Raw genomic sequence first — 27,293 nt, 5'->3', positions numbered from 1 at the left:
TCTTGTTCTCAAGGAAATGATCTCTGAAGACTGAGGTAACTATTAACTCAGATATGTCATAAACTAAATATAATATATGATTCTAAAACTGGTGTTTGATCCAGTTAGAGTCAACCTTATGCACTTCCTCAATCAATGAGGAACCTTAAACAGTGAGCTTTTCTGTTGTATTATGTGTAATTTGCTTGCATTGTCTGCAATGTAATGCTGCATTAATACAGTGTAGCCTATGTGAGTCCTGCGTGTAAAATAAGTCAATAAAGTATGCTGTCTGGCAGAAACCAGCTAGAGCTAATTAAAATTTTAAGCTTTTCCATTGTTCATCATAAATCAGTGCTATTGAACACCCTTTACATCATGTGTTGGTTAAACAAATATTAAACCAATGGAAATGATTAAAAAGCGCTTCTGACAAAACCAGCTAACTCCATTGGATCCTCAAACGTTCTGCTAAACCAGCTAACTCCACCGAAGGAGGGTGGAGTTAGCTGGTTTCGCTGACTCCAGGCTCCACCCCCTTTTGACCTCCAACCTCATTGTGAGCTTGGAGGCCGTTCTTATCAATGTTCTTATCAATGATGTACAATGTGTGTGTGTGTGTGTGTGTGTGTGTGTGTGTGTGTGTGTGTGTGTGTGTGTGTTTATTGTATCTTATTCTCACAAAATAATTTCACACACAAGAACTTCTAGGGACAGGTGTTGTATCTGCTATAAGCACTATGATACTCGAATAGGATAGCTGCTCTCAGCCTGTCTACACTGTCTATGTCCCAATGACAAAAAGAAATACACAATAAATTGTGTTATTTTTGTTGTGGTCACAGAATCTGGTACCAAACAATAAACGCTGTATAAACCAGCCTTGAATAGGCAAAGTGATTCTGGTTATTATGTTATTGATTGATTGAATACTTTATGTGTCAAAAATGCAAACTGTACATGGAAGCACAGTAAAACACTTCGGCTAAAAAGATAACACAATAAAGTCCAGGGGACTGGCTTCCATTGTGGTCCTATGATTGTGCACTGCTAGCTTTGCCAGCAATGCATAGTTTGTTCAGCTATAGATTACCACACAGGACAGGAGTTTTATATAAATTTGGATATGGGGATAATGCATGTTTCCCAAAGCATCATCTCTTAAAGTAGTCAAGCAGTTTCTTTTCTAAATGAGCATCTCTGTCATCACAATTAATAAATAACAGAGGGCAAACCATCACACAGTAAATGTGTCCAAAATGGGATATATTATATACTGTACACTTGTGCTTTTGAGAGATAGCACACATTCACAGATATCTGTGACACAGGACAGTTTAGAGGTTATAATGGTGTCGTGCACCCTGTGATTCTGAGAGGGCTTACAGTAAATACTATCAAATCAGCCAGCAAACCTACATGGTACACAGTGATGGACAGTAAGGAAGTCGCACAGACTTAATCTATATGCTCATCATGATAATAATCGATTACTACTAGATTTGAGATTTATATACAATGCAAAAACTATATATTCATACATTCAAATAGCATTGCATTGTTTTTATAGTTAACCACTTAAGCCCTATTATATACTGTGTCGTATGATGGTGTTATGCACCGAAAATAGCCTATCTACAAGCTCAAGCGATCACGTGCAACATGTTGTGAGCTTTTTGGGCTATTACATGCCCAAAATAGTGACGGCAGGTTCCAAATGGTGCGTATCAATGTGGGGGTCCTTGACATGAAAATGTTTGAGAAACAACACTACACCAGTTGACCACAATGTCAGTCATTTCTTAGTAAAATTAACATCCTTGTGGCTTGTCTGTGCAGCCGTCCAGGCCATTGTGTCAGACATTTCCTGTGATGTTACCATGCCATGAGTAGATAAGGAAGAGAGACGACAGAAATGTGAGTCATGGAAACATTTTCACTTCTGTAATTCTGCCATGTTGCATTTGTCTGAGCATATAAAAGGTGAAATACTTAAATAATTTCCCCCCCATGCAGTTGATGTATATCTGCAATCCGGTTTCACTTTAACAACAGCACAGATTAAAGGTGCAGTAAGTGTTAAATAGCTGTATATTCTGATAGCAATCATTGCTAAACACTGCAGGTCTTCAACAGGGAGTCCAGGACCCCTAGGGGGTCCTCAGAGTTTTCAAATTTATCCACTCAGGAGAGAGAACTCATACAGGATAAACAAGTGACATTGGCAGTGATGACATAAATCAAAGGGCTGGAGAGACTGGGAGACCCCTGTTATTGAACAAACACTATATCAATTATTATATCAGAATATAGAGCTTTCTTTTGTTTTACATTTTGTTTTTTAAAGTTGTTAATTATGTCTTGCCAATTGGGATATAGTCCTCTTTCCCTGCAAATGGCCCAGTACAGCGCTTGTGGCCACCCGACTACCCACCCAACTGAAGAGGGTGCTATAGTACTTGCCCGCGTTTCAGGAGAATCTGGCGATTACTCTTACACTATCATAGTTCTGTTTGTATTTCATCAGTGCACAACTGATTGCACGTGCATATATTATGTAAACTTAAAAACGAATACTAGTGGTTTTCAAAAAAAAGGTTATCAGTCTTTCGCTTTTTGACAAAAATGCATTGGCATGTTGATGCATACACCCAAATTACAAACACAAATGATATTCTTGTTACAAAGACCCATTACACAATTTTTGTAATTTATTGGTGTTTATTATATTGCAGCTTTGCATTGGTCAGAAATGTTTGAAATGTATTCAAATGACAAATACATTTGAACACATTTCGGCATATTGCTTGACCAGGATTGAAGTGACTGAGTTAAATCAGGACACTGCGATTTAGTGAGTGCATGTGCGGTATTTGTGGCCTGGCCAGGTCCAAAGAGTATTTATTATGTGAGAATTTGGCCTCAGGTCAAATCTATTTGATAACCCCTGCTCAAAGTGCTAGTTTTGCACTCAGTGTGTGTGCGGCGCGTATTTGTAATTCCTCTCAATGCCTCCGAATCAAAGCAGCTTTGTTCTCGGCCTAGACTGGAGTCGGGGGTAAGCATTTTTTCATGAACCCATACTGGGAGCCTTAATCACTTAAATTCGATAAACATTGCGGAAATAGCCGATCTACAACCTCACAAGGCGTCACATTGTAGATCGGCTCTTTTCGCTACATTTAAAAAAAGAAAGAAAAAATGATCTTAAACTGGTGCTTTCATCAGACTGGGGTATTTTAGCATATAGTACACCTAGGGCCCTATCAAAATATTTTGAAAAACATTAAAAAATAGTTAGAATAGCCAATCTATAAACTCACAACGTGTCGATGTAGATCGGCTATTTTCATTATTTTAAAATGTTTTTAAAAATAGTAAAAAATGCCAAAAAAGTTTAGGCATAAGGGGCAAGGCAAGATAGGGACCCTAGTGACTGCACCTTTGAACAGAATAGAACATAATAGACGTCTATGTAAACACAAAAAAAAAGGTAATTCTAACCGTGGTGGGACAATTTGGTAGTGAATTTTAGAGAGATTTGTCAGAGACTCGGGACACTGAGCTTGAAACTGGGACAATCCCGGCCAAACCGGGACATCTTGGTCACCGTACTGGAGTCCCCTGGAAAGTCAAAGCGATGTCCAAGAGTTGAGCTCCCAGCTCTGACTGCTTTCCTCCTGGCAGGAACTCTGCAGACAGCTCTCTGAAGGTGGTGCACACTCTGCGTGCATGAATGTCCTTCCTGAGGATGGCGTGTTTCCATTTGTGACGCGCCTCGCCAAAAAGCACCACCAGAGATCTACGAGGGAGATACACGGCCACAAGGACTTCCTCCTCCCCCTGACCCGGTTCTGCAAGTCCCACTTCTCCTTGACCCAGTTTTGCAAGACCTGTTTTTAGGGGAGCAACAGTTAATCGAATTAAAACAAAAACAAAAAAAAATGATTTTGGGGGAAAATTATTATTTTCTTCTTTCAATTCTTTATTTTTCATAGCAGATCTACAAGTTCAACGTGTGAGCATGTAGATCTGCAATTTTTGTGCACTATTGTGCAACACTATTGTACAACAAAGTTTAGAATATGGCTTAAGTGGTTAATCAGACTAATCGATTAATTCGATTCTTTTTCAAATTCTCAATTTTAATTCCTCGATAGTTAAAAAAATATATAAAAGAAAATCGCGCTCCTCGATTATTCCGAAAAAGTTAAATCGATAGAATAACGGCTAAGAAGAATTATCAACAGTTGCAGCTGGCCCCTAACCTGTTTCAATGGACATGGTGAGCGTGGTGTCCGATAACATGTTGATGGTGACCAGCCGCTCCCCCCACAGCCAGGAGTCGTCCATGTGTGGATCGATGGCGGAGCCTCGTTGGGGATGGTAGTCCAGGTTGCACTGCTCCACCGGCTGGAAGCCCTCTAGGACAGGCTCTGCGAGCATCCTTTCTACCAAGGGACGGCTGGCAGCGGGCAGCCCGCAGAAACCGCCCAATCGCACTTTGTGCTTTTTGAAGTTCACCTTCGGACCAAAGTCCTGCCATGATGACAAAAAAAATGGAGGTGTTTAAGCCTTGCAGTTACAGTGGACCGTAGGGCTGTCACGATTACAAATTTAAGTTGACGATTAATTGTCAAACTAATAATTGTGATTAACGATCTAATTGTGTGTTTTGCGTTGAACATTGGAACATATGAATACAAATATTATTTCTGTTTGCCTTTTAGGCTTCGTAATCAAAACTTGCACAAATACAAATAACTGAAATATGCAAAGAAATTATTGACATATTTAATAATTTTATGTAAAAAAGCAGTAATAGCTGATCTACAAGCTTACAATGTGTCACAAAGTGACGAGTTGTAAGCTTGTAGATCTGCTATTTCTGCTTTTTTGAAAATGTATGAACATTTTTCAACATGAAAACGATCATGACGATTATGCAAAAATAATTGCGATTAACTCAAATAATTGCGATTAGACTATTATGTAATTAGTCATGAAATTTGTAATTAGGTATGTAATTGTGACAGGCCTAGTGGACCGTCGGCTTGTGATATGGTCATTGGCTGTCCAAAACCTTTTCTTTTCTGGAAATGGGAAAAATAACCTAATGTTAATACCTTTCATTGGTATGATATTTTATAAAACCCACAGACAGACATTGGTCAGGACTCAGGACACTGAGCTTGAAACTGGGACAATCCCGGTCAAACCGGATTGTCCCAGATTGTTAAACCCTAACAGTGTTCTGAAAAACACATGTTGCTATATCAGTGGTGCTCAAACTTTTTCCATGTCAAGGACCCCCACGATTATATGCAGTCTCACAAAATATCACTAACATTACTTTTGTGCAACACCGTTATGCAATGAAGTAGGCCCAGGGCATGAATTTGAAAAACATATAAAAAGTTAAAATATGGAAATACAAGATTTCTGCCCAACAGCAACGATAATGTATACATTATGGACACATTTTGGTATGGCCTTGGACATATACATGTTTTTTTAATAATCCTGAGAAACAAGCAATGCCAACACACACACAACGGATAATACAGACACAGACAGTATTTCACAAGACCTGTTTCTGTCTGCCAGACTGAGACTTGTTCCAGACATCTTGGTCCACGTTCTTTATCAACTCCTCCTCCTCCTCTTCAGATACAAAGTTTTCCCGCAAAAAGACACCAGGAAAGGGGAAAGAGACAGGACTGCCATGTTCACGCACAGCTAGTCCCAGTAGAGGATCATAGTGGAAATGATGAACAACCTGGACAAACAACAATGAAGTCAAAAACACGCATAAACCTCCCTTTTTGCAATAGAAGTAGAGTATGTGGCTGCAACACAAGATGACGGACCTCTGCAGTTGACAGTAAACCACTTGCCATCAGCAGCAGAAGCTGACATGTGTCACTGTCGCAAAATTGCTTGCTCAGGGTGGGACTGTCGGGTCTCTTCTCTACATGTAAAGTGTCTTGAGACTACTTGTTGTGATTTGATGACACTTTAATAGAATTGAATTGAATTTAATTGACATGTGATACATCCCTGGTTGTCAACGTAGGGTCCAGACAGGGACCAGCAGGTGTCCAAATGAATAATTATTATACCCTCCGAAAAAAAACACCAATGAATGGAACCAAATGGGCCCTTAAGTTATTACAGGTCCATTTGGTTCCCTTTGTACAGTCTCAGAGTTAAATAAACACTGACAATTTAGAGCGTAATTACAATTTGTATCAAATGGGGGTCAGTTGAAATTAAAAACGTTTCAGGGTAACAGGTAGTCAGGTTGCACGTCAGTGTGCTGAAAGCTGCGTGGGCCAATTCGTATCCGACTTCCGGCTTTTGAATTTATTTAGATAAAGAATGAGTTTTACAACAGATCGGTTATAATCTATTTCAACAGCATATGGAGGGGTAGCCTTCAAGTCTATGTCTAAAGGGCAACTTCACCCTGGTGGTGCTGCTGCTACTTCACTGGGCAAACTGGCCACACTTCCACTGATGATGTCAAATGAGTTACTGTCCAGTTTGTTGATGTATTATATTATTTTATTTTATTGAGGTATTTAAAGAGCATTTCAGAGACGATCTGAGTTTCTGACAGGACAGTATGAGCTTTCAGCTCGAGACTGTCAACCATAGACTGTACCTGCTGACAGTAACAGTCAGCAACAATATAAGTAGCTTGCAAAGTATAATGTGATGTTAATATTGCTCTAAATCGCATTATTACCATAGCCATAGTGCTTACTTTCTGTGCTTTTTTTTGGCAAACTGTTAAGTATTCAATCAATCAATCAAATGGCCGTCTTGATCCAAGGCTCGGATTATCATTACTTTGACTCGAGCGCCACCTCCTGATACATAAAAGTAATAGCTTGCTTCCCAACTGACAACTAAGATCTCAAAGACAGTGGTGTAAAGTAACTAAGTACATTTACTCAAGTACTGTACTTAAGTAAAAAATGTTTTTAAAAAACCCAGTACTTTTACTTCTACTCCACTACATCTCAGAAGCAAATATTATACTTTTACTACACACAATTATTTGAAAACTGTAGTTACTAGTTACTTTGTAGATTTTGATTATTATTACAAAACATACATTAACCACTTCTACCCTATATACATTCCCTATATACATTCAATGCGGCATTGTGAGGTTGTAGATCTGCTATTTTCTAAAGATTTGAAAACTTGTGAAACAGGACATTCTGCATAATGAGTACTTTCTACTTTTGGTACTTTAAGTACATTTCTTAATTCTTATACCAATACTTCTGTACTTTTACTCAGGTACATTTTTAATTCCGGACGTTTACTTGTAACAGAGTATTTCTACATTGCAGTATTGATACTTTTACATAAGTACAAAATGTGAGTACTTTTCCCCACCACTGGCATTCTGTATGATGCTCTCCTGAGCTACTGTATCTGTCAGCTCATCGGGTGAATTTCGCCCCATCCTATGATGTCACCCGGTGAGCTTGTAGATCTTCTATTTTCGGCCCAACGGGTGTGGAAACGCTCTTACCGTTGCTGCATTCTCACTTATGGCTCCATTTCCCGTCAGATGTTCACAGAAAAGACAACTTCTGACCCCCTTGCACCCGCATTGTGGGGCGATCCCACCGCTGTTGTCTGCGGACATGTTATTGTGCATGCACATACAGCGTTGCCAGGTTTTGCGACAGAGATAAGCAAGCCAGGTCTATGAATTGAAAACCAGCCCAAAATAAGCAAGAGCACTTTAAACCTTTAAATACATCGGCTATTTGAAAATAGCAGACCTACAAGCTGCTATATTCAATAAAATCTTGAAGAAAATGTGAAAAATTTGGAATATATATAAGAAAAAAAAATAACAACAAAAATGTTGTATGGGAGTCCCTGGCATTAAATGTTTTAAGATAGGGGTCCGCAGACAAATGCATATTAATTTGGTGGTCCGTGAATGTTTGAGAACCACTGGTTTAAGCAACAGTAGGAAACAAACCCAAAGCTTATTTTTAACTCTATGGCCCAAAGTCGCTTATAATAAGCGGACATGGCAACGTTGTGCACCAGTCAAATAGACTCACCTAAAATTGCAATCCGTTCACATAGGTTCCGCTTTGAGCACCATGTGCTGCACTGACCTGTGGTGTCCAGGTGATGTCGCTGTTGTCCCTTTATTTTAAAAGCAGGCTATGTTGCAGGTTCAACTCAAATCTTCAAATCTATGGGAGATAATAACTGACACGACTACCTACCCCATGGTGCAATTATTGAGAGAGAGAGAGAGAGAGAGAGAGAGAGAGAGAGAGAGAGATTTTCTCTATGATTTTAGTTTGTTTTATTATGTTTTGCAAACACACAATACAGTTTGTTATTGTTTTTTATGTAAAGCCTAATTTTTACTTTTATTTCAGTGAACTAAAATGTTTTGTCAATTGTACTTTTCATTATTTAGTTTTAGTTAACTATAATAGCCGTGGCACACAATGAATGCCACATTCAGGGCACATCCTGCGCAAATCAGCATTGTTGATCGCAACACTTTGTGTGTTTGTGTGTGACGTCAGACCAGACCTCTGGTCGGTCTACATAAGATGCCTATAAATACCTCTAGATGTCCACAAGAGTGATAGAAGTGAGAAGAGAAAGAGGAAATCTACATGTGTTCAGGAGAGAAGAGAAAGACAGAAATCAGTATCACAATGCCATTGAAAGAGACAGAGGGGTTGTATGAATCACTGAAAACGGAATGGAGGAAGGAAGACCCCAACCTCAGCATATGTGGAGAGCTTTTAAGTAAACTTAAGATCTCCCTGATGGAAATAGATTTTCTGCCTACTGGGGCCAAGCGCACTGAGAAGGAGCTCCTCATAGCCCGTGGTGTTCTGGAGATCGGGGCGTTGTGGGGCATTCTCAAGAAGGACATTCCTTCATTTAAGAGATACGTGGACCAGCTAAAAAATTACTACTTTGATTACAAAGACGAGCTGCCCGAATCAGCCTGTATGCACCAGTTGCTAGGCCTGAACCTCCTCTTCCTGCTGTCACAGAATCATCTGTCTGAGTTCCACACAGAGCTGGAGAGGCTGAGCGCAACAGCCATCACCACCAATGACTACATAAGACACCCGGTGTCTTTCGAGCAGTATCTGATGGAGGGAAGCTACAACAAGGTGTTTCTCGCCAAAGGGAATATCCCTGCTGAGACAGTAAGGTATACTACGTTCTTCATAGATATTCTGCTGGACACGACTCGCGACACCATTGCCTCTTGCATAGAGAAGGCATATGAGCAGATCCAGTTCAATGAAGCCACGCATGTGCTGTTCTTCAACTCTTCAGAGAAGATGAGCGAGTACGCCAGGAACAGAGGTTGGACTCAGCGCCCAGATGGATATTACACCTACACCACTCGGCAGCAGAGAACAGAGAACGTGACCATGGCCTCCAAAGAGATGGCACAGCAGGTCATGGAATATGCACGAGAGCTGGAAATGATTGTGTAGTCTGTCTGTCCGTCCGTCCGTCCGTACGTACGTCTGTCCATCCATCCATTGGTCTGCCCCGGGGCCTTCTCTCAGTGGGATGTGCCCAGAGGACCTAACTAGAAAGACGCTCAGGAAGCATCCATACTGGATCTGGCTCTTTTCCATGTGAGCAGCGGTTCTACTCAGAGTCTCTTCCGGGTGACTGAACTTCTCACCCTATCCCTAAGGGACACGCTTGTACTGTATCTTGTTCTTTTCGGTCATGACCCACACTTCATGACCATACTGTAGGTGAGAGTAGGAATGAAGATTGACGGGTATAATGAGAGCTTTGCCTTCTGGCTCATCTCTCTTTTCAGCACAACAGTGCGGTACAAGGATCGCAATGCTGCTCCTGCTGCATCATGAAATTAATGTTTAAATATTTCAACAACACAAAAGGTGTGTGTCTCTTAGTTTATTTTATTCTTAATTGAAAGTAGTGACAGTGAGAGAGACAGGGACGTGGCGGGAGAGATACACGCAGCAAAGAGCCCTGGGTCTAATTCAAACCCAAGCCATAATAAGTCTTATTTGTTTGGTATGTGCCAGATCTGTCCGTTTTCTTCCGCCAGACTGCATACCAGGCAAAATACGCTCCAGAGATGCTCTGGTGGTTCTGGAGGCTCAAGAACAAGTTCCTCTCTGCAGAGCAGAAGGTCAAAGCACTGATTCTCAATCGTTTTCATTTCAAGGACCCCCAGTTTTACTATGCATTAGGCCATGGACCCCCCCATAAGAGTTATACAAATGGAATTACCAATCATTTAGCTGGGGACACCCCCTGGAACCCTCCCAAGGACCATGCAGATCACCGGACCCCACTTTGAAAACCACTGGCTTAAAGCCATGGAGGGGGAACAGAAGTACAGTGCGCTCGCTTGCCAGTGAGCCCACTGATGAAAGTATTTTCCCTTTTTTTCTTTCTTTTGTGTTAACTGTATATATTGAGCAGTTGACAGCCATTCTCCACTGCACAGGCACCAGTGCCTTTTGGATGAAGGCCTGGGCAGGAGGAGGATCATTTTCTGGAAGAGATTTCCAGAGTTTGGGGCCATATCAACTGAAAGCAGACCTCCCAAACTTTTTATCCAGGTTCTAGGAATGATCAGCAGATCATCTAAGTGACTTAGCAGGAGTATAGTTTACAGTCATATCACTGAGGTAAAGTGAGGAAAGACATAAAAAAAAAAAAAAAGAATCGTAATCAATTCTTAAACACGGGTAACCAATGAAGGGATTGATAGAAGGTGTGATATGATCCCTCATTTTAGTGTGTTAGGATTCTAGCAGCAGCATTCTGAACGTGTTGCAGTTTCATAAGGACATCTTGGGTAGGCCAGATAAAAGTGCATTACAGTGAGTCTGCTACCTAACACGCATGTTAACGTACTCATTTCATTTTATATTTGAAATATATTTAACTTAATTATTATGATATTGACAAAGGCACAAAGTCCTCTCTTGTCATTGGTAAGGTGAAGATTTCTGAATTGCAGGAATCTTAAACAAATGGGCAACTAGACAGATACATTCTATCCTCAGAGCTGTAACACGATAACAGTATTACAAAATAAATATATCAGCATATCAAGCAATTAAACAATGTCCTATATACCACTGGTTCTCAAAGTGGGGCCCGTGGACTTCCAGGGGTCCTTGAGGAGGTTCCAGGGGTCCCCAGGTATATTTTTGATATTTAGGACCTTACAGGTCTGAAAAAAAAATCAATCAATCAATCAATCAGTCTATCTAAGAAAATAACAATCACATGTGGCCTTGATGTTTGTTGTTGATGTTTTGGCTGATAGTGTTTTGCTATGATATGTTTTAGGGCACAGTGATACAATGTTTACATCTCTGTGCATGCAAACATAGCCTTTCACATGTGCAAAATGTCCACTGTTTGGTAGCATTGTGGACCAGAACACATGGGAGGAGAAATACGTCACTGACTTGTTTTAGTTCACGAGGAAATACACATGTTTAGAAGTCAGACAATTTTACCTGTGAGGTTTCACAGTCTTGTCACACCCCTAACCTTGTGCACGTGGCTATGTCGATATTGCTGAAATATCCAGCTCTGTCACACTTTTAGCTCTAGTTAGATCCTGGTTGTTCTCACAAGGTACCTTTACCACCATGTTGTCCTTTGTTGTCTCTGTGCACTCAAATGCTGTCTCCCACAAACATTTGATTACATCAGCAGGTCCACTAAGGTTGGCCCTTTGTATCAAACAGTACATTTACTTACTTACTGTATTTTTGGGCGGTGAAACCGCCCCTATATGTGAGGTTTGTAAATTGCACCCCCCAACCCTGCACTGTGATTGGCCACCAGTGTACCCCCCTAACCCTGCACCGTGATTGGCCAATCACAGTCTATTCAGGACTGTGATTGGCTAGTGAAACATGACACATGTGCATAGCCCTATAAATAGGACTATGCACTTTAAAAAAAAAAAAAAAAAATATGTTTTTTTTAAGTTAGGGGTGTACAATGGTTGGTCCACAATATTACTTTCTTTAAAGGGATACTTCACTTTCACATAAAATAAACATTTAAAAAATATATTAAAAATAAATGGAAAAATCACGGCCCCCTCACGCATTGATTAGAGTGTCCTACTAATGTGTGAGGGGGCCTTTATTTTGCCATAACTTCTTTAATTTTTTTTTATATTTATTTTTAATGTTTATTTTATGTGAAAGTGAAGTATCCCTTTAAGTGAACTTCCATCACTGTGATGACCACTGTGACCACACCGCCCACTTCACACTGGGTGTGATTTCTTAAATATGTATGACGTTCACTCCACTACATTTCAAAGACAAATATTGTAGTTTTGACTCCACTACATTTCTAAGAATGGGAAAAAGTACATTGTGAATTAACCACTTGAGCCCTATTCAATTGAGCCCTGCCATTAGCCAATCTACAAGCCATTTCAGAAAGATGTTTGAAATTGAACGTCTCAATTCTGGGTTCCCAGAACTCGAGGTTAGTACCACCTCCTGAGCATAGGCCCAAATTGATCTAAAACCGAGCCATAGTAAACAGAGTGTGTGTAAACAAATCCACAACCTGTGAAATATGTTTCATAGCACAGCACGGTTCACTTACAGTAAGTAGTCCTTGTGTTCGAAAAGAGACAATAGATGTACCATGTCATCCATGTCATGCCCAAATATGGAGTTCCCTGATAACGTCACCATTGTACCATGTCATCACTATGATGTCAGCTACTGTACACCCAAATATGGAATTCCGTGGTAATGTCATCATTGTATACCAGCAAGCTGTCGGCATGTCTGCTACCGAGGATGAGACAGAACTACGGGATCTGTTAATCCACAACCTGGAAAACAACGGAATCCTCAACAAACTGAAGGCAGAGATGCGCGCCGCTGTGTTTCTGGCCATAGAGGAGGAGCAGGATAAACTGGAGAACAAAACGCAGCATGTCAACAAAAACCTGAAGAGATGCCTCAGTACCAAAGACGGTCGTTTGGTTGCCAGTCTGGTTCTAGACTTTCTCCAGGTGTTTAACTTGGACTTCACCCTGGCTGTGTTCCAGCCTGAAGTCAACTCTACGAATGGACTGCAAAGTCGTGCACAGGTGTGTTGTGAGCTGGGTCTGTCCGAGACGGACGTGAACAGGAACTCTCCCCTTCTGCTGGAGCTGCTGGCCAAGTCAGCAAGACACCCAGACAACGAGGAAGACAAAATGACAAACATTCCAAAGGAACTGTCCCCAAAGAAAATTGCAGACGCCAGGAAGAAGTTTGACTATTATGACAAGGACAGGAGTGGAGCCGTGCTGAAAGAAGATCTCAGATGTGTCTTCAGGGATCTCTTCCCTCATTTTAATAAGAACATGTTGAAGAGGTTCATCAGTGATGAGCTAAAGGCCACAGACCAAGCCTTACAGAAGACAGACTTCCAGAAGTTCTTGGGCTTGTACAAACGGCTTTCCGCTCAGTGTGGGACTGTGGTCATGGGTGACGTCAGCGAGGCGACCCGTCCGTCCAAAGGCTTTGAAGAGAAGATGACCAGTAAGGGGGTGGAGCTTGTCCACGGTGACCCCAGCGTGACCTCTAGTTCCCTCTGCGCGGGCGTCGGCAGGCCCAGCAAAAATCCCGGAGACGGCCAAAGTTACTCCTCCGTCCTCCTGAGGAGGGCACCAGACCTGGACGTGGAGGAAGCTGGTGACGAGGGAGGCTTCTTCATTGACGACCCGCTGCCCAAACCGCAGAAGGCCCACGGCTGGAGGGTGGAGTCGTCCAGGACCAGAGACAGTCCTGGCGGCTCCCAGTGGGACCCCATCCCGCAGAGGAGAGGCCACAGGAACATGCAACCCTGCAAGAATGGAACATCCAGCTCCAGAGACAGAGGAACAAGAGACTTGACGGTCAAGAAGGATAAAAGTGGCTCTCTGGGCTTAGGTGAAGATGTTGAATATGACGATGATTTTAACAGCCGTCGTTCACACCTGTCTAATTTTAGTGAGCTGAGTATAGGAAAAGCGATGACGGAGGTGTCCGTAGGGGGAACTGACATCAGCGACAAGTTTGATGAAACCACCCAGGACTTGAGTGTATCCCAGCTGAGTTAGACACATTGAGACACGCTACAGCAGTGGTTATCAAAGTGGGGTCCGGGGACCCATAGGGGTCCTTGAGGGGGTTCCAGGGGGTCCCCAGCCCCAAAAAATTGTATAGCATAAAATAATCTGTTTAAACCTATATATTTGAAAGTAACCGATATATAATCTTTCTTTTTTTGGGCGGTGAAACCGCCCCTATATGTGAGGTTTGGATATTTGCACACCAAATCCTGCGCTGTGATTGGCCACCAGTGTACCCCCCTAACCCTGCACCGTGATTGGCCAATCACAGTCTATTCAGGACTGTGATTGGCTAGGGAAACATGACACATGTGCATAGCCCTATAAATAGGACTATGCACTTAAAAAAAACACATTTATGGGTTTTTTTCCCGGAGACAAATATTGTAGTTTTGACTCCACTACATTTCTAAGAATGGGAAAAAGTACATTGTGAATTAACCACTTGAGTGTTTTAAATGTGTTTAAAAAAAACACATTTATGGTTTTTTTTAAGTGAATCACACAATTCAGTATTCAGTGAATCAACACAATTCAGTATTGTGATTAGCTAGCAAGACACCGCCCACTTCACACTGGGTGTGATTTTTTAAATGCAGTTTAAAAATATATATATTTTAACACAGATTTTGTATGGGGGTCCCGGGCACAAAATATTTTGAGATGGGGGCCCACAGCCAAATACATATTAATTTGGGGGTCCTTGACATGAACAAGTTTGAGAACCAGTGCACAGGCAAGTTCAGGAGGACGACGGCAGAAACGAGATCAATCACTTCTACACTGCTGGCATGTAGAGCTGTCACAATTACTACATAATTGCCTAATTATTTTTGTATAATCGTCAGAAACGTTTCCATTTCATCTGTATAAATTCATTTTGGAAAAATAATGGTAATAGCAGATCTGCAAGTCACTTTGTGAGCTTGTAGATTGTGTATTTCCACTATTTTGGCCATATTACATTATTTATTTGGATTATTGTAGCGGTCAATGTCAGTCATTTCTTTGTATATTAAGTTACTTGTCATATCTGCCCTGTGCATTTTTTTGTTTACAAAGCCTGAAAGACAAACAGAAATTTCATTTTCATTGATACGTTCCAATGTTCAATGCCAAAAACACAATTAAATTGTTAATCGCAATTGTTTATATGAAAATAATCGTCAAGTAAAAATTCATGATTGTGACAGCCTCAGGCCTACTAGCATGGGGTATGACCTCTACACGGGGTCGGCGTGGCGGAATGCATCCCTGACAGCAAATGGCGGCGTTGGGAACCTCATCGGAAGGGAGACACAGAAGCTGACTTTTGCTGATTTTGTGAATGAAACAGGCAATAAATGCACCTTTATGATTTATTTAACACAATTGGAATAAATGACAAATTAAATGCTTGCTCCAATGGTAACTATATTTGTACTGTGTAAATGAAAGGCTGCAGCAAGTATACACACATTGATACAACAAACGGTTCTATACACTTTCTGTAGTTACAGACCTGTAAGGGTCACTTTGGACCATTGGTGGTCCCCGAACTGTTGAGATTGAGAACCAGTGCATTAATATCACCAAGGAGTAGTAGCTGCCAAGAGTCAGATCAAGTTACACTTTTTACAGAACAAAATTGGCCCTAAATACATCAGTACGTTCAAAAACAGGGACATAAACAACATAACATGAACAATAGAATCCTCCAAAAATATAATTAAAGGTAGGGTAAATTATATCTTTGGTAAAAACAAAAAGGTTTTTGTTAAAAGGTTAAAGCACTATATTGTGATAGTAATCATTGCTATAGAGTGTTTCTCGTCTCTCCAGATCTTTAATGAACAGAAACTTAATTTTCAGGTGGGTGGCCAATCTTCAGCAGCAGAAAGTATCCATTTATCAGCTCCAATTTTATAGTGTTCCAGTTCCAATTTTGTCTGCTCATATCTTTGTCCCTTCCAATTTCACTTGTTTAATCGGGGTCATCCCTATGTTCCCCGGGTTCTATGTTCCCCATGCACTTACCTTAGGGTTAGGGTTAGGATTACATAGAACCTGGGGAACATAGATACGCCCCTGTTTAATCTGTATCCTGTGTGAGTTCTCTCTCCTGAATTGATCAAATCAAGAGCTGAGGGACCCTGTTACTGAACAAACACTCTATGCTAATGAGTACCATGAACATATAAAGAAATGTAACAATTATTTTAACAAAATCACTTACCCTACCTTTAAACAAAAAAGAACACATTTAATAATGTTAACATTTTTAAACAAATGAGCAGAACTTGAATACAGTCAGTTGAATAAACAACACAATACGGAGCAAGTTAAATTATAGTCAACTGAACAAACAGAAAAAACACAATACTGAGGTACAGTCTGAATCACTTGCACAAGTTGACTTTGGTTAGAGTCTGCTCCAATTCAATCCTCCTGCATTAAAAGATGAACATTAAAAGATGGGTGACACAGATATACGTACAAATATATTCATATTCAGTAGCTCATTTCATAAACAGTAAATTTGGTGTGCTTCACACTAAAAGCCTGGGAAAGATGGTACTGTAAGTCTGCTTTTAGAAATGACACAGTTGTAGCAGATCTCAGGTCACCAGGAGGTTGTTCCAGGGAGTAGAACCATGACTAAATGCACCTTCACCTGATTCACATTTTATTCAACGTACACAGTATTTAGGAGACCAGTTCCTGTTGATCTGCCATGATTTGATTGGTTCATAGGCAGTGAGGAGGTCAGAGATGTATTCAGATGAGGATACACCATTTAGGGCCCTATTCACCTCTTCAGAATCTATCTCACCCTCTGGCACTCCCCTTTCCTTGTATCACTTTTTGTTGCCTATATTTTTGATAGATGCTAGTTATACTATGCTGATGTATGTTGGTTACTTGTTCACATGATGTTATTAAAATAGACAAATACTGTTTCCTTGACCACAAATGCTAGGAATGTAAGTTTGGTAGCATGTTGTTTAGACAGATGCTGGGTTTGATCTGTACCTGGCATCCTGGTTACTTTGTATCACTTCATTATTTTTCTTTGCACTCTTATGTGACCATTTACCCATGTTGTTTGTTAGCTAGGGTTCATGGCATTTACTCTGATCTTGCACTTAGTTGTAAGTCACTCTTTCTTTGCAACAAATACTAAATACAACGTTTTGATCATCTCTGGTATAAGACACAGTTGGCATAATATGCTGTACAAAGCACATCTAAATGTATGTAGAAAAGACAGGACAGAGAAATGATAATAGCTACAGTGTACCTGTGAGGCTGACGGCACTTTGTAGAATGTGATGCCATCTATGGTATGTTCTCTGTCGGAAAAAAAAGCAACACATCATAATCTTTAAACAAACATTATTTTCTGGGGGTCCCTGGCACAAAGTATTTTCAGGTGGGGGTCCGCAGCCAAATACACATCGATTTGGGGTTCCTTGATATGAAAACATTTGATAAACAGTGGGTTAGCCGTTAGTGGACACTCACCGTTGTTCAGACAGTCCAGTGAGCTCTGGGCTTGTTTGGTTCCCCTCCATCTGCACACACTGTAGCGCCTCATCCAGAGTAGACTGAGCTCTAAACACAATCACAGTTGAACAATCACTGTTGTGGATAAAAATCCTCTACTACACATATCCTGCTATAGTATACAGTATGTTCAGTGTGTCCATGTTTCTGAACATACTGACGTACTTATGGGCAGTTCCCATGGCATTATTAGGTCTATTCCGTATTGGTTTTTTGTTCTGTGAACTTCAACTTTATCGGACTCCTGGCAGCTGTCCAGGCTGTAACTACTCCTTCGGGCCATTAAAGCAAGCTAATGATGCAGAGGTATTACAGCTGTGCAGAGTTCTGTATGTTATCATGTTCATCAATGTATTGGCCTACTGTCAGCGTGCACAAGAAATGTGATGCTGATCAATTGTGTTGTGAGTTTTTAGATCAGTGAAAGTGATTAAGTTTGTGGGTTTTTTAAATACTGAACCAATGAAAAGTATTAACACGCTTAATAACTACATTGGATCGATCTTTTTTCCATTTCCTGAAAAATAACATACAAGGTTGCCACCCGACAGCGACAATATACAAAGGTGTCTACAGTACCTGTTGGTGTCCTCTAACAAGCTGGCTCCTTCAGCAGAACCTACACCCAATGCTGGCCACTTCTCCTCTGGATGGAGATCACAGTCACCTGTAGGGGTGGAAAGTAACAAGAGTACATTTAAACTTTTACTCTAATTCACCACATCTCAGAGGCATAAATGAAATTATAAATTAGGGCTTAAGTGGTTAATGCATGTTTTGTAATGATCTAAATCTGCAAAGTAACTATAATCAATAAACAAAGGTGATTTGATTTGTTGGACATGGACAGCATTATTGTTTCTATGGTTCCCATCCTGCTTGCTCAGTACCTTCTTCCGGTGACATCTCCTCCCCAAACTCTTCATCACGGCTCAGCACTTGATCCATATCTTCATCATCCTCATCTGCCAATGCATCAGGATTATTATAGTCAAAAGGTAGAGTTAGTGTAATTTTTTGGTTAAAACAAAACGTTTTTTGTTAAAAAGGTTAAAGCTCTATATTCTGATAGTAACCATTGCTATAGAGTGTTAGTTCAGTAACAGGGGTCTTTCCATCTCTCCACCTCATTAATTAACAGAAAATAAAAACTTTCAGCCAATCATGAGAGAGTACCTTTTTATCAGTTTACATTCTATACTGTTCCAGTTCCAATTTTGTCTGCTCATTTCTTTGTGTCACCACTTCCAATTTCACCTGTTTAATCTGTGTCCTGAGCGAGTCCTTTCTCCTGATTGGATACAATTGGTATCCTGACCTAAAAATGCAATGTCTGTTTACTTAAGAGCTGGAGAGACAGGGAGACTCCTGTTACTGAACAAACACTCTATATCAACGACGACTATCAGAATATAGAGCTATTTTAATTTAACAAAATAAATCACTTACCCTACCTTTAACTAAAACCAACAAAATAACTACAATTGGGAAAAACATTTCAGTTAACTGAAATAGGAAATAAAAACGAGGCCTAAAACAATAACTCACTGAAACTGTATTGTGTGTTTACAGAAATAACTTCAAGCAAAATCGTAGAGAAAATGCCCTTAGTCTTGGTCAAAAATAGCAAAAATAGCAGATCTACAAGCTCACAATATGGCGCAGTGCGTAGCTTTGTGAGCTTGTAGATCTGCTATTTAGCAATGTTCTGACCTTGTTCAATCTTGCCCCTGACCAATCCATCTTACAATAAAACATTGGTTGAACTAATACAGTAAAACAAATATAATTTAACTAAAACTAAGCCTTTTCAACAAAATAAATACTAAACTATAACAACAAATCTGTTTTAATCTAAATTAACATAAATTGAAAACAAAAAGTAAAACAAAATGAAAAACTAATAAATGCAAAACTATAATAACCTTGCAATGCATGTGCCTCTCTGTGTAGCATTCCTTGCTTCCTCTCCTCTTCCTCCTCCTTCCTCTGGTCTCTCAGCTCTTTGCGAGCACGTCCCTCCTGCTGGTCTCCTTCCACTGCAAGGAGAGCTGTGGTGTAGGTCTCTCCTTCACCAACAGGTGGCACTGCGGCGTAGGTATCTCCTTGACCAGCAGGTGGCACTGAGGTGTATGCATCTCCTTGACCAGCAGGATGTTTAGAGGCGGGGCCCGCCTTGATGGGCGGAAGCTGAAGCACGCTGGACGCTGAGGCAAAGATCTGCACATCCACAATAGAACAACACAGTTAGTTAATATTACACTAATGGTTCTCAAAGAACGGTCCAGGGACCCCCAGGGCTCCTTGAGGGGGTGCCATGAGGTCTCTAGGTAAATGATTGATAGTTAGGAATAACATGGAACCTTACAGGTCTGTAACTCTGAGAGGGTATAAAGGTGGTCCGTGACCCATTAATGCATACCAAAGTGGGGACCTTAAATTAAAGTTGAGTACACTCATAACAAATTAACTGTGCATTCAGATTCTACTTTTAATTGCATCCATATACGGACACAATAAACTCAAATTGACCTTATCCCTGAACATATTGGTATCTAAAGCCTAGTTCAGGCCCAAGATTTTCGATGAGACCAAACCGCTTTAAGACCAATTTATACTTCAACATATGATAGGTGTCATGTGCTGAAAATAACCCATCTGCAAGTAGATCCGCTATTTCTGGCATGCGACAGCATCGTACAACGGAGCATAAATTAAGCATTACAGTTTTGTGGAGAAAAATCACAGCTCTCTGAATTACCTCAATGTTGCAACAATGAAAAGGTGTCCCTTACAGCAGTGTTATGATGCAGCATAAGGGGCCGTATCCACAGAAAGACTTTTATGAGCGGAGGAGTGCTTTGGACATCATGTCCTGAGCGCTCACACAAAGCGTAATATTCAAACCTATCAACACTTGCTGTGCTCGAACAATGTCATGTCATGTCGTGTTATCAGCACGGACAGCTTAGCTGAAATAGCATGGACTGATGATGAGCAGCGCTCCTCTCCAAAAATTTAACTATTTTCTGCTTAAAAATAGCCCAATAAAACGCTGGATGGCGAGATTGCTGAAGCGCGATGCTCGGCGCTGGGAAAAGCCTTTACCATAGAAATGCATGAAATACGGCAGCTCATAAAATGCTTTCTGTCGACACGACTCCTAATGCAATAAGTCAGCGTTTCCCAACCTGTGGGCCGGGGCCCACTGGTGGGCCATGAGGATATTGCAAGTGAGCCCCCAAATATTTGGCAAAACACTTTTTTAATGATTTTAATGATAATAATAAATAACAATATAAAACAAATATGTAAAAAGAAAAAAAACTTGGTATTTTTTTTCTTTAAAAGCTTGAAAAAATCGTTTTCATTGTGATACCGATAAAAAGGAACTGAAAGTATGCTACAGTAATGTTAGTTCCGTCACTCCGTGGATCCAAGTCAGAGCACAATCGATCGATTGATCATTCAAATAAACACGCTCAGAAAGGTAACGTGGTCCACCCAGTATAGTTTAGTATTTATCAGTGGGCCCTGATCCAGAAAAGGTTTGGGGAAACCCCTGAAATAAGTGAATGTAGGACGTTGTTTGTCTCACAGAGCTGGCTGTGGTGAATGTGACGGCTCCAGATGTGGAGTGACCACAGGAGGAGGGGTCCAGGGAGCTGCCAGGATATGGGATGACCTCTACACTGCCTCGCACCACACCATGCTGCTTCTGGTGCTGGTGTGCTGCAACAAAACACAACACAAGCACGTCAACCACGCGTAGAAGAGCTGTCTGGGAGAAACAAGACTACTTCAGCCGGTAACCGGAGCAGTGAGCCCACTGAGAACACTGGGGACCATTTAAAAAATTATAATTACTTCATATTTTATATTTGATTATATATTTGTTTTACAAATGAGGAGCCAAATACATATAATATTGTTTAATTACATTTAAGGTCCAATATTTCTACAAATGCTACAAATTGCTACAAAACCTGTGATATCCAGTCATTTCGGGGATAAACGAGAAGTTGAAGCGTAAATTTAGGGCTGATAATGATAATGATGTACCGTGCATGTACAAATCATTATACTTTACCAATCATTTTCCAAAGCATACATTCATAGTGAGCTCTTGACCTGTTCCACTATTAAACTGAGTTCACAATATGAATAAAATATCGAAAACATAATTACATCCAACATCTAAAGGCTTCCTAGTACAGAATTTGTGAAGCGTTATTGAAATGTGCAAGGGAGAATTATATCAAGTGAAGGGTATGTTTTTAACAAATTCTATAAAAGGAGGTCCAGGTTTTAATATATCTGTTTCTGGAACCACTCCGGTTGTATCTTAATTTCTCTAAAGAAATCATGGAAAGTACTTCTTTGACCCAATGAGAGGTTTCCCTGACTTCCACGGCCGAAGAATCAACCTCTGACCTACAGAGTTAAGAATGCTACAGAGTTTGCCTGGAGACTCGTTTCACCGATGGAAACACCCCAAAAACAGCCATCACTGGGCACGCCTAATCTCTTGCCACCTATTAGCCTATATTTTGATCCATTTTCAGTATCACAAATGTAAGTCTATGTCTTGTAGGGCAGTCTGTCTTGGAGTTCCAGTAACATCACTATCAGTTTCTCAAATTAGCTTTTCATTTTATGTTTTGGTCCGCCATTTAATGCCTTAGAAAAAACTTGGCCAGAGGCCAAACCTATTAATTTACGTAAAAATCAAAACGTCTAAATATAGAGATACAAAGTTTCTGCCTGACAGCGACGATATGTACAGTAGGGTGTATGTGAGAGTGTACAGATTGTACCTGGGCTGCGTGGTGTACTGTTGTACAGTGGGGGCATTCTGTTGAGAGGAGACTGCAGTCTGTTCTGGAGATGGGTTGGAGAGCATGTGATGCTCGACAGCTCATCCAGCTCTGGAAGAGTTCTGGAACCACAGAAAGCAGGTTTTGGCAAGTTTAGTAGTTTAGTGTACTTGGTCCCCTCTTTTTTCCCCTCTACACCAAATCTACAAACTCAAGCTTGTAGATCGGCTATTTTTGGCAAATGTTCTCCTATTATGACATGCTCAGAATAGGGATGCTAGGGTTCATTGGGTTAATGCCAGCTGTGTGTGGGCCAAAACATGTTAAACAAAATTAAAGGACACTGTCCATAAATTACTCTAAAGTTCTCTTGCAGGTCATGATTTAGGAAAAACACTACACTACACTGCTCAAATAAGAGTATAAAAAACTAAAGCACACTGTGTCTTAATGTTCTACAGTATTTAACCACTTAAACTTTATTTACTTTGTTGACTGGTGTCCCCCAGGGGTCTATCCTTGGCCCCATTCCTTTTCCCCCTAGTCTAAAACAAATGTCTTCACTGAAAGTAGCCGCTCTACAAGCTCACAACACGTTGTGAACTTAGCAAAAGTTCAGGGACGCTAGGGTTCAAATGGTTAAATACATCAGCATACACTACAGCCCTTGATTGTGCTTTGAGTATAACTGTTTATTACTAATGAAGAGAAGCCCAGGTGCGTACGCACATGTTTTCAGGCAGTGGGAAAGAGGCCTGTGCAGCACTGATGGCACCACCGGTGTGTGTTTCTTCACAGTTCTTTACAGCCACACATTCTGTGAGAGAGAAGAGAAAGTAACTTTACATTGATAGATTACATAAACACATTTATATGATTAGTGACTGTGTATTACTGCATTGGTTCTCAAACATTTTCATGCCAAATTGATATGCATTAGGCTGCATACCCCCATTTGGAAATCTTTTGTTCCAGGGAAGAGAAGATTTGGGTTAAAAACATTCCAAACTAGAAAATGTGCTCCTCGGAGCACAAGTCTCCGCCAGCAGACTATAGCAATTATATTATCATAGCATAATGTATAGAGGATTGTTTTTCTTTAGCCAGTTTAGGGCGTCAAGCACCTTTTTTGGCCGCACATATTCATGTATATAGTGTCCCTTGTAAGCCAATTTTCGTTTTAGTTTTAAGGGAACAACCTCCGCAGTTTCAGGAAGTCTTGGCAATAATTTGATAATAGTGTCTAGGTTAGATGGCACATTGACTGCATTACCATGGATTGCCTTTTGTCTGCCTCTTGGCCAGCCAACAAGTTTCATGAAGGCAATACGTTGACTTATCAACCTTTCTTCTAACGGGTGCAAGTCCTGCAGTTCTCGGGGTATTGGGTCGAGTAATAATTTGTTAGCCCAAGCCTGTGTAGGGAGTTTCCCAAGTTTAATGGACCGATGACACGTGTGGCACATCCAAGTGTTGTTTTGCTTGATTGCAGTTGGGTTTTTGTCTAGGAGACTTACAATGTCTATCGTTCCTGTATACTTTCTAGGTTTAAACTCTGCCACTGATTCTCTGTAGAGCATTCGTTCACAGGAACCACAGACATAATTGGGTCCACTTTCGGACATCTTCTTTAAGAATGCGAGAGAAGCTTCATTAACTTCTAATTCTTGTGATCTGTACCGTTTCTTCTTACTCGTGTTATGTGCTTGTTGATGTTGTCTTTCATTATTTGAATACTTTGACCAGTTCCTTTTTTTCCTTTCGATGTTCTCTTCAGACTCTTCTACTTTTTCTTCCAGAGATTGTAGCAATCTTTGCTGTGTCATATTGTCAGCATTCATGGCTAGTCTTCGTCTTTTGTCATTTAGCGATTCTTTGTCTCTGATTAATTTCATTCTTTCTTTATGATTCTTAGCTCTGTTTAATTGAAGCAATGCTCTGTTTACATTGAAGCAATCTATCATATGGGAGTCATCGTAATTGACTGGTTTGTTCAAATACTTGTCTGTCTTCTTCATCTTCATTGTCTTGAACAGTTTCAGCAGTTGATTGGTGTGTTTGATCTATGTCAGTTTTCTCTAGTGCTACATAATGTATTTGATCAAGGTGGCCAATTGTTATAGTATTAAGACTTCGGCCTTGTTGTGGGATCAATTCAACTCTAGTCCTCTTCTGTGTTACTGTTGTAGATGAGTATGCTTTCTTAGCTTTGGCCTTCTGCGCCTTTGTTTGACCAATGTTACACACATACGCACGAGGGACACACACACGCACGGACGGGTGATTTGGACTAGAAGATACTGTTCCAATCAAGACTGATTGATCCTGTCTTACCTCGCTTCAAAAACGTAAACGGCTTTTTGAAGTGACACACCTATTTATAGAATTGTATTTCGTCATGCATCCCTCTAGCCAATCAAAGGCATTGGTGTCAACATATTAACACGTATTAAGACTTCGGCCTTGTTGTGGGATCAATTCAACTCTAGTCCTCTTCTGTGTTACTGTTGTAGATGAGTATGCTTTCTTAGCTTTGGCCTTCTGCACCTTTGCTTGACCAATGTTAGGTGTTCTCAGAGGGACACACACACGCACGGACGGGTGATTTGGACTAGAAGATACTGTTCCAATCAAGACTGATTGATCCTGTCTTACCTCGCTTCAAAAACGTAAACGGCTTTTTGAAGTGACACACCTATTTATAGGATTGTATTTCGTCATGCGTCCCTCTAGCCAATCAGAGACATTGATGTCAACATATTGACACGTATTAAGACTTCGGCTTTGTTGTGGGATCATTTCAACTCTAGTCCTCTTCTGTGTTACAATTGTAGATGAGTATGCTTTCTTAGCTTTGGCCTTCTGCGCCTTTGCTTGACCAATGTTAGGTGTTCTCAGAGGGAAACACACACGCACAGACGGGTGATTTGGACTTACTGAAGGTACTGTTCCAATCAAGTCTGATTGATCCTGTTTTACCTCACTTCAAAAAGTAAGAGCTTTTTGAAGTGACACACCTATTTATAGAATTTTATTTCGTCACGCGTCCCTCTAGCCAATCAGAGGCATTGGTGTCAACAAATTGACACGTGTCACGTGGAGCTTGCCCAATGTTAGCTTGGCTAACAATGTTTGCTCACACACGGCGGGACGAAGCGAAAACATATTCTCCACCTTCGGCGGAGACAATTACTTAACATTTTCACAACTTTTCAAATATTTTCTACAATAGCAGATATACAAGCTCTGCGACGCGTTGTGATTGGGTTCTGTGGTATAATGCATACCAAACAGGGGGTCCTTGACATTAAGTTGTTTGAGACTCCATAGTTGCCATAGTTGAATCATGAACATGTCGTTACCCTCGTTGTTGTTGGTATCCAAAGTGTCTCCAGGTGGAGTGGTCCTGCTGGCTGCAGGTCCACACACCTCCAATGTAACGTCTGCTGCTTCTTCTGCACAGCAAGTCTGGAACACAAGAGGGCATGAGCTTTTAACCACATGAACCCTATAGCCTCCCTATTCTGGGCATGTTAGAATGAGTTCCCAAACCTTTCCATGCCAAGGACCCCCAAATAGCCATATAGCCACTGACCTATGGTAAATTGGCTTAAAAAAATAAACAAAAAAAACGAAGATGGCTAAAACGGCCGAACTACAAGCTCACAATGCATCGCAGCACACCACACTGTGAGCTTCTAAATGCCAGAATAGGGACAAGGCCGAAATTGGGACACCAGTTTGATTATTGCACAATAATCTTATCAACAGAATTTCAAATGTTTTTCTTTCTTTTTTCAATTGGCCCCTTGGTTCTCCCTGGCGGTCCCCATTTTGAAAACCACTGGTCTATACATTCTGATCCCAACCTGATTGTCTTCAGAATGTTGACTCTCCTCCTCTGCTTTGGCACTGCCTGCAGCAGTTTGATTCTTCTCTGTGTTGGCACTGTAGAAAACACTTGACAAGTTGCTCCATGCTGTTGTACCATGCTGATTCTCCTCCTCTGAACTAGGACAGTCTGTACCATGCTGATTCTCCTCGTCTGTGCTAGGACAGTCTGTACCATGCTGATTCTCCTCGTCTGTGCTAGGACAGTATGTAAGATGCTGATTCTCCTCCTCTGTGCCGCTACTGTCTGCAGCATGGTGATTCTCCTCTGTGTTGGCACTGTAAAAAATATTTTTTTTCCCTTCCTCCTGAAAACATGCAGTCACACGTCAGGTTGCAATGAGCCATGCATTAAAACATAGTCACACAACATTAAGGCCGTGGCTGTCCATCAAAGCCTAGAGTTGAAATATTTTCAACTCTCTGTGACCAGATAAAAATGCCATACGTAAACCCGGCACTCAATTATTTTAGTTTTTCTCTCTCTTTCATAGTAGATTTAAAAATAAAAAAATACATTTAAATTAATCTTTACTTGATCATACTACCACAAAAGCATCAAAAGTAGCAGATCCACTCTCGAAGCGTGGCACAAAGCGACGTGCTTTGAGCTTGTAGAGCTGCTACTTTTGCTACTATTGAATACTTTGTCCACCATTGGTTAAAACATACAGTGGTTAGAGTGAGACATGCATTTTGACCAGTTGGAAGCTTAGGTTTGGATACCTGTGGACATGCTTCTTCATCCCAGACTCTACAGGTCTGACTAAAGCTCTCGTTGACTGTGTGGAAATCTGCGTCCAGCTCACTCTCCTCCTCAGCTATTAAAAACAAGCCTTTAGAGATCAAGACAGAAGAAGAGATTTGGTGTAGAGGGGGAAAGGATGGGG

The 27,293-nt window shown here is 40.8% G+C and overlaps 4 protein-coding genes across 6 annotated transcripts; 2 read left to right on the top strand and 2 right to left on the bottom strand.

The window, feature by feature from the left end:
* Window positions 1–1,589: 1,589 nt before the first annotated feature.
* Window positions 1,590–7,648, bottom strand: alkbh4 (alkB homolog 4, lysine demthylase; the record flags this gene model as incomplete). The annotated part of the gene is made up of 4 exons (XM_080436109.1): window positions 1,590–3,872; window positions 4,248–4,518; window positions 5,570–5,758; window positions 7,532–7,648. The coding sequence occupies 4 exons, from the start codon at window positions 7,646–7,648 to the stop codon at window positions 3,586–3,588; spliced, it is 864 nt and encodes a 287-aa protein (XP_080292235.1). The 3' UTR covers window positions 1,590–3,585.
* A 1,048-nt stretch (window positions 7,649–8,696) lies between these two features.
* LOC308090370 (26S proteasome non-ATPase regulatory subunit 8-like) lies at window positions 8,697–9,500 on the top strand (the record flags this gene model as incomplete). Its single annotated transcript, XM_080435514.1, has 1 exon — window positions 8,697–9,500. One exon carries the CDS (start codon window positions 8,697–8,699, stop codon window positions 9,498–9,500), a length of 804 nt encoding a protein of 267 aa, XP_080291640.1.
* A 3,329-nt stretch (window positions 9,501–12,829) lies between these two features.
* On the top strand, window positions 12,830–14,137 carry LOC308090835 (centrosomal protein 43-like; the record flags this gene model as incomplete). Its single annotated transcript, XM_080436108.1, has 1 exon — window positions 12,830–14,137. One exon carries the CDS (start codon window positions 12,830–12,832, stop codon window positions 14,135–14,137), a length of 1,308 nt encoding a protein of 435 aa, XP_080292234.1.
* Window positions 14,138–16,371: 2,234 nt separating this feature from the next.
* On the bottom strand, window positions 16,372–18,666 carry LOC308090524 (uncharacterized protein). 3 transcript variants are annotated; one of them, XM_080435735.1, is made up of 5 exons: window positions 18,586–18,666; window positions 18,275–18,362; window positions 17,654–17,743; window positions 17,430–17,481; window positions 16,372–16,576 (listed from the first exon to the last, which is right to left on the bottom strand). In XM_080435735.1, exons 1-5 carry the CDS (start codon window positions 18,641–18,643, stop codon window positions 16,568–16,570), a joined length of 297 nt encoding a protein of 98 aa, XP_080291861.1. In that variant the 5' UTR covers window positions 18,644–18,666; the 3' UTR covers window positions 16,372–16,567. The 3 variants fall into 3 exon arrangements, with proteins under 3 accessions (XP_080291861.1, XP_080291862.1, XP_080291860.1); XM_080435736.1 differs by lacking the exon at window positions 17,430–17,481; XM_080435734.1 differs by lacking the exon at window positions 16,372–16,576 and having other exon boundaries at window positions 17,248–17,481.
* Between the last annotated feature and the right edge of the window lie 8,627 nt (window positions 18,667–27,293).

The sequence above is a fragment of the Gymnoscopelus braueri genome, assembly GCF_963280865.1.
Source record: "Gymnoscopelus braueri genome assembly, chromosome: 8".
NCBI classification, from domain to species: Eukaryota; Metazoa; Chordata; class Actinopteri; order Myctophiformes; family Myctophidae; genus Gymnoscopelus; species Gymnoscopelus braueri.
The sequence above is the reverse complement of the archived record's forward strand: the minus strand, read 5'-3'. Positions and strand labels throughout refer to the sequence as shown.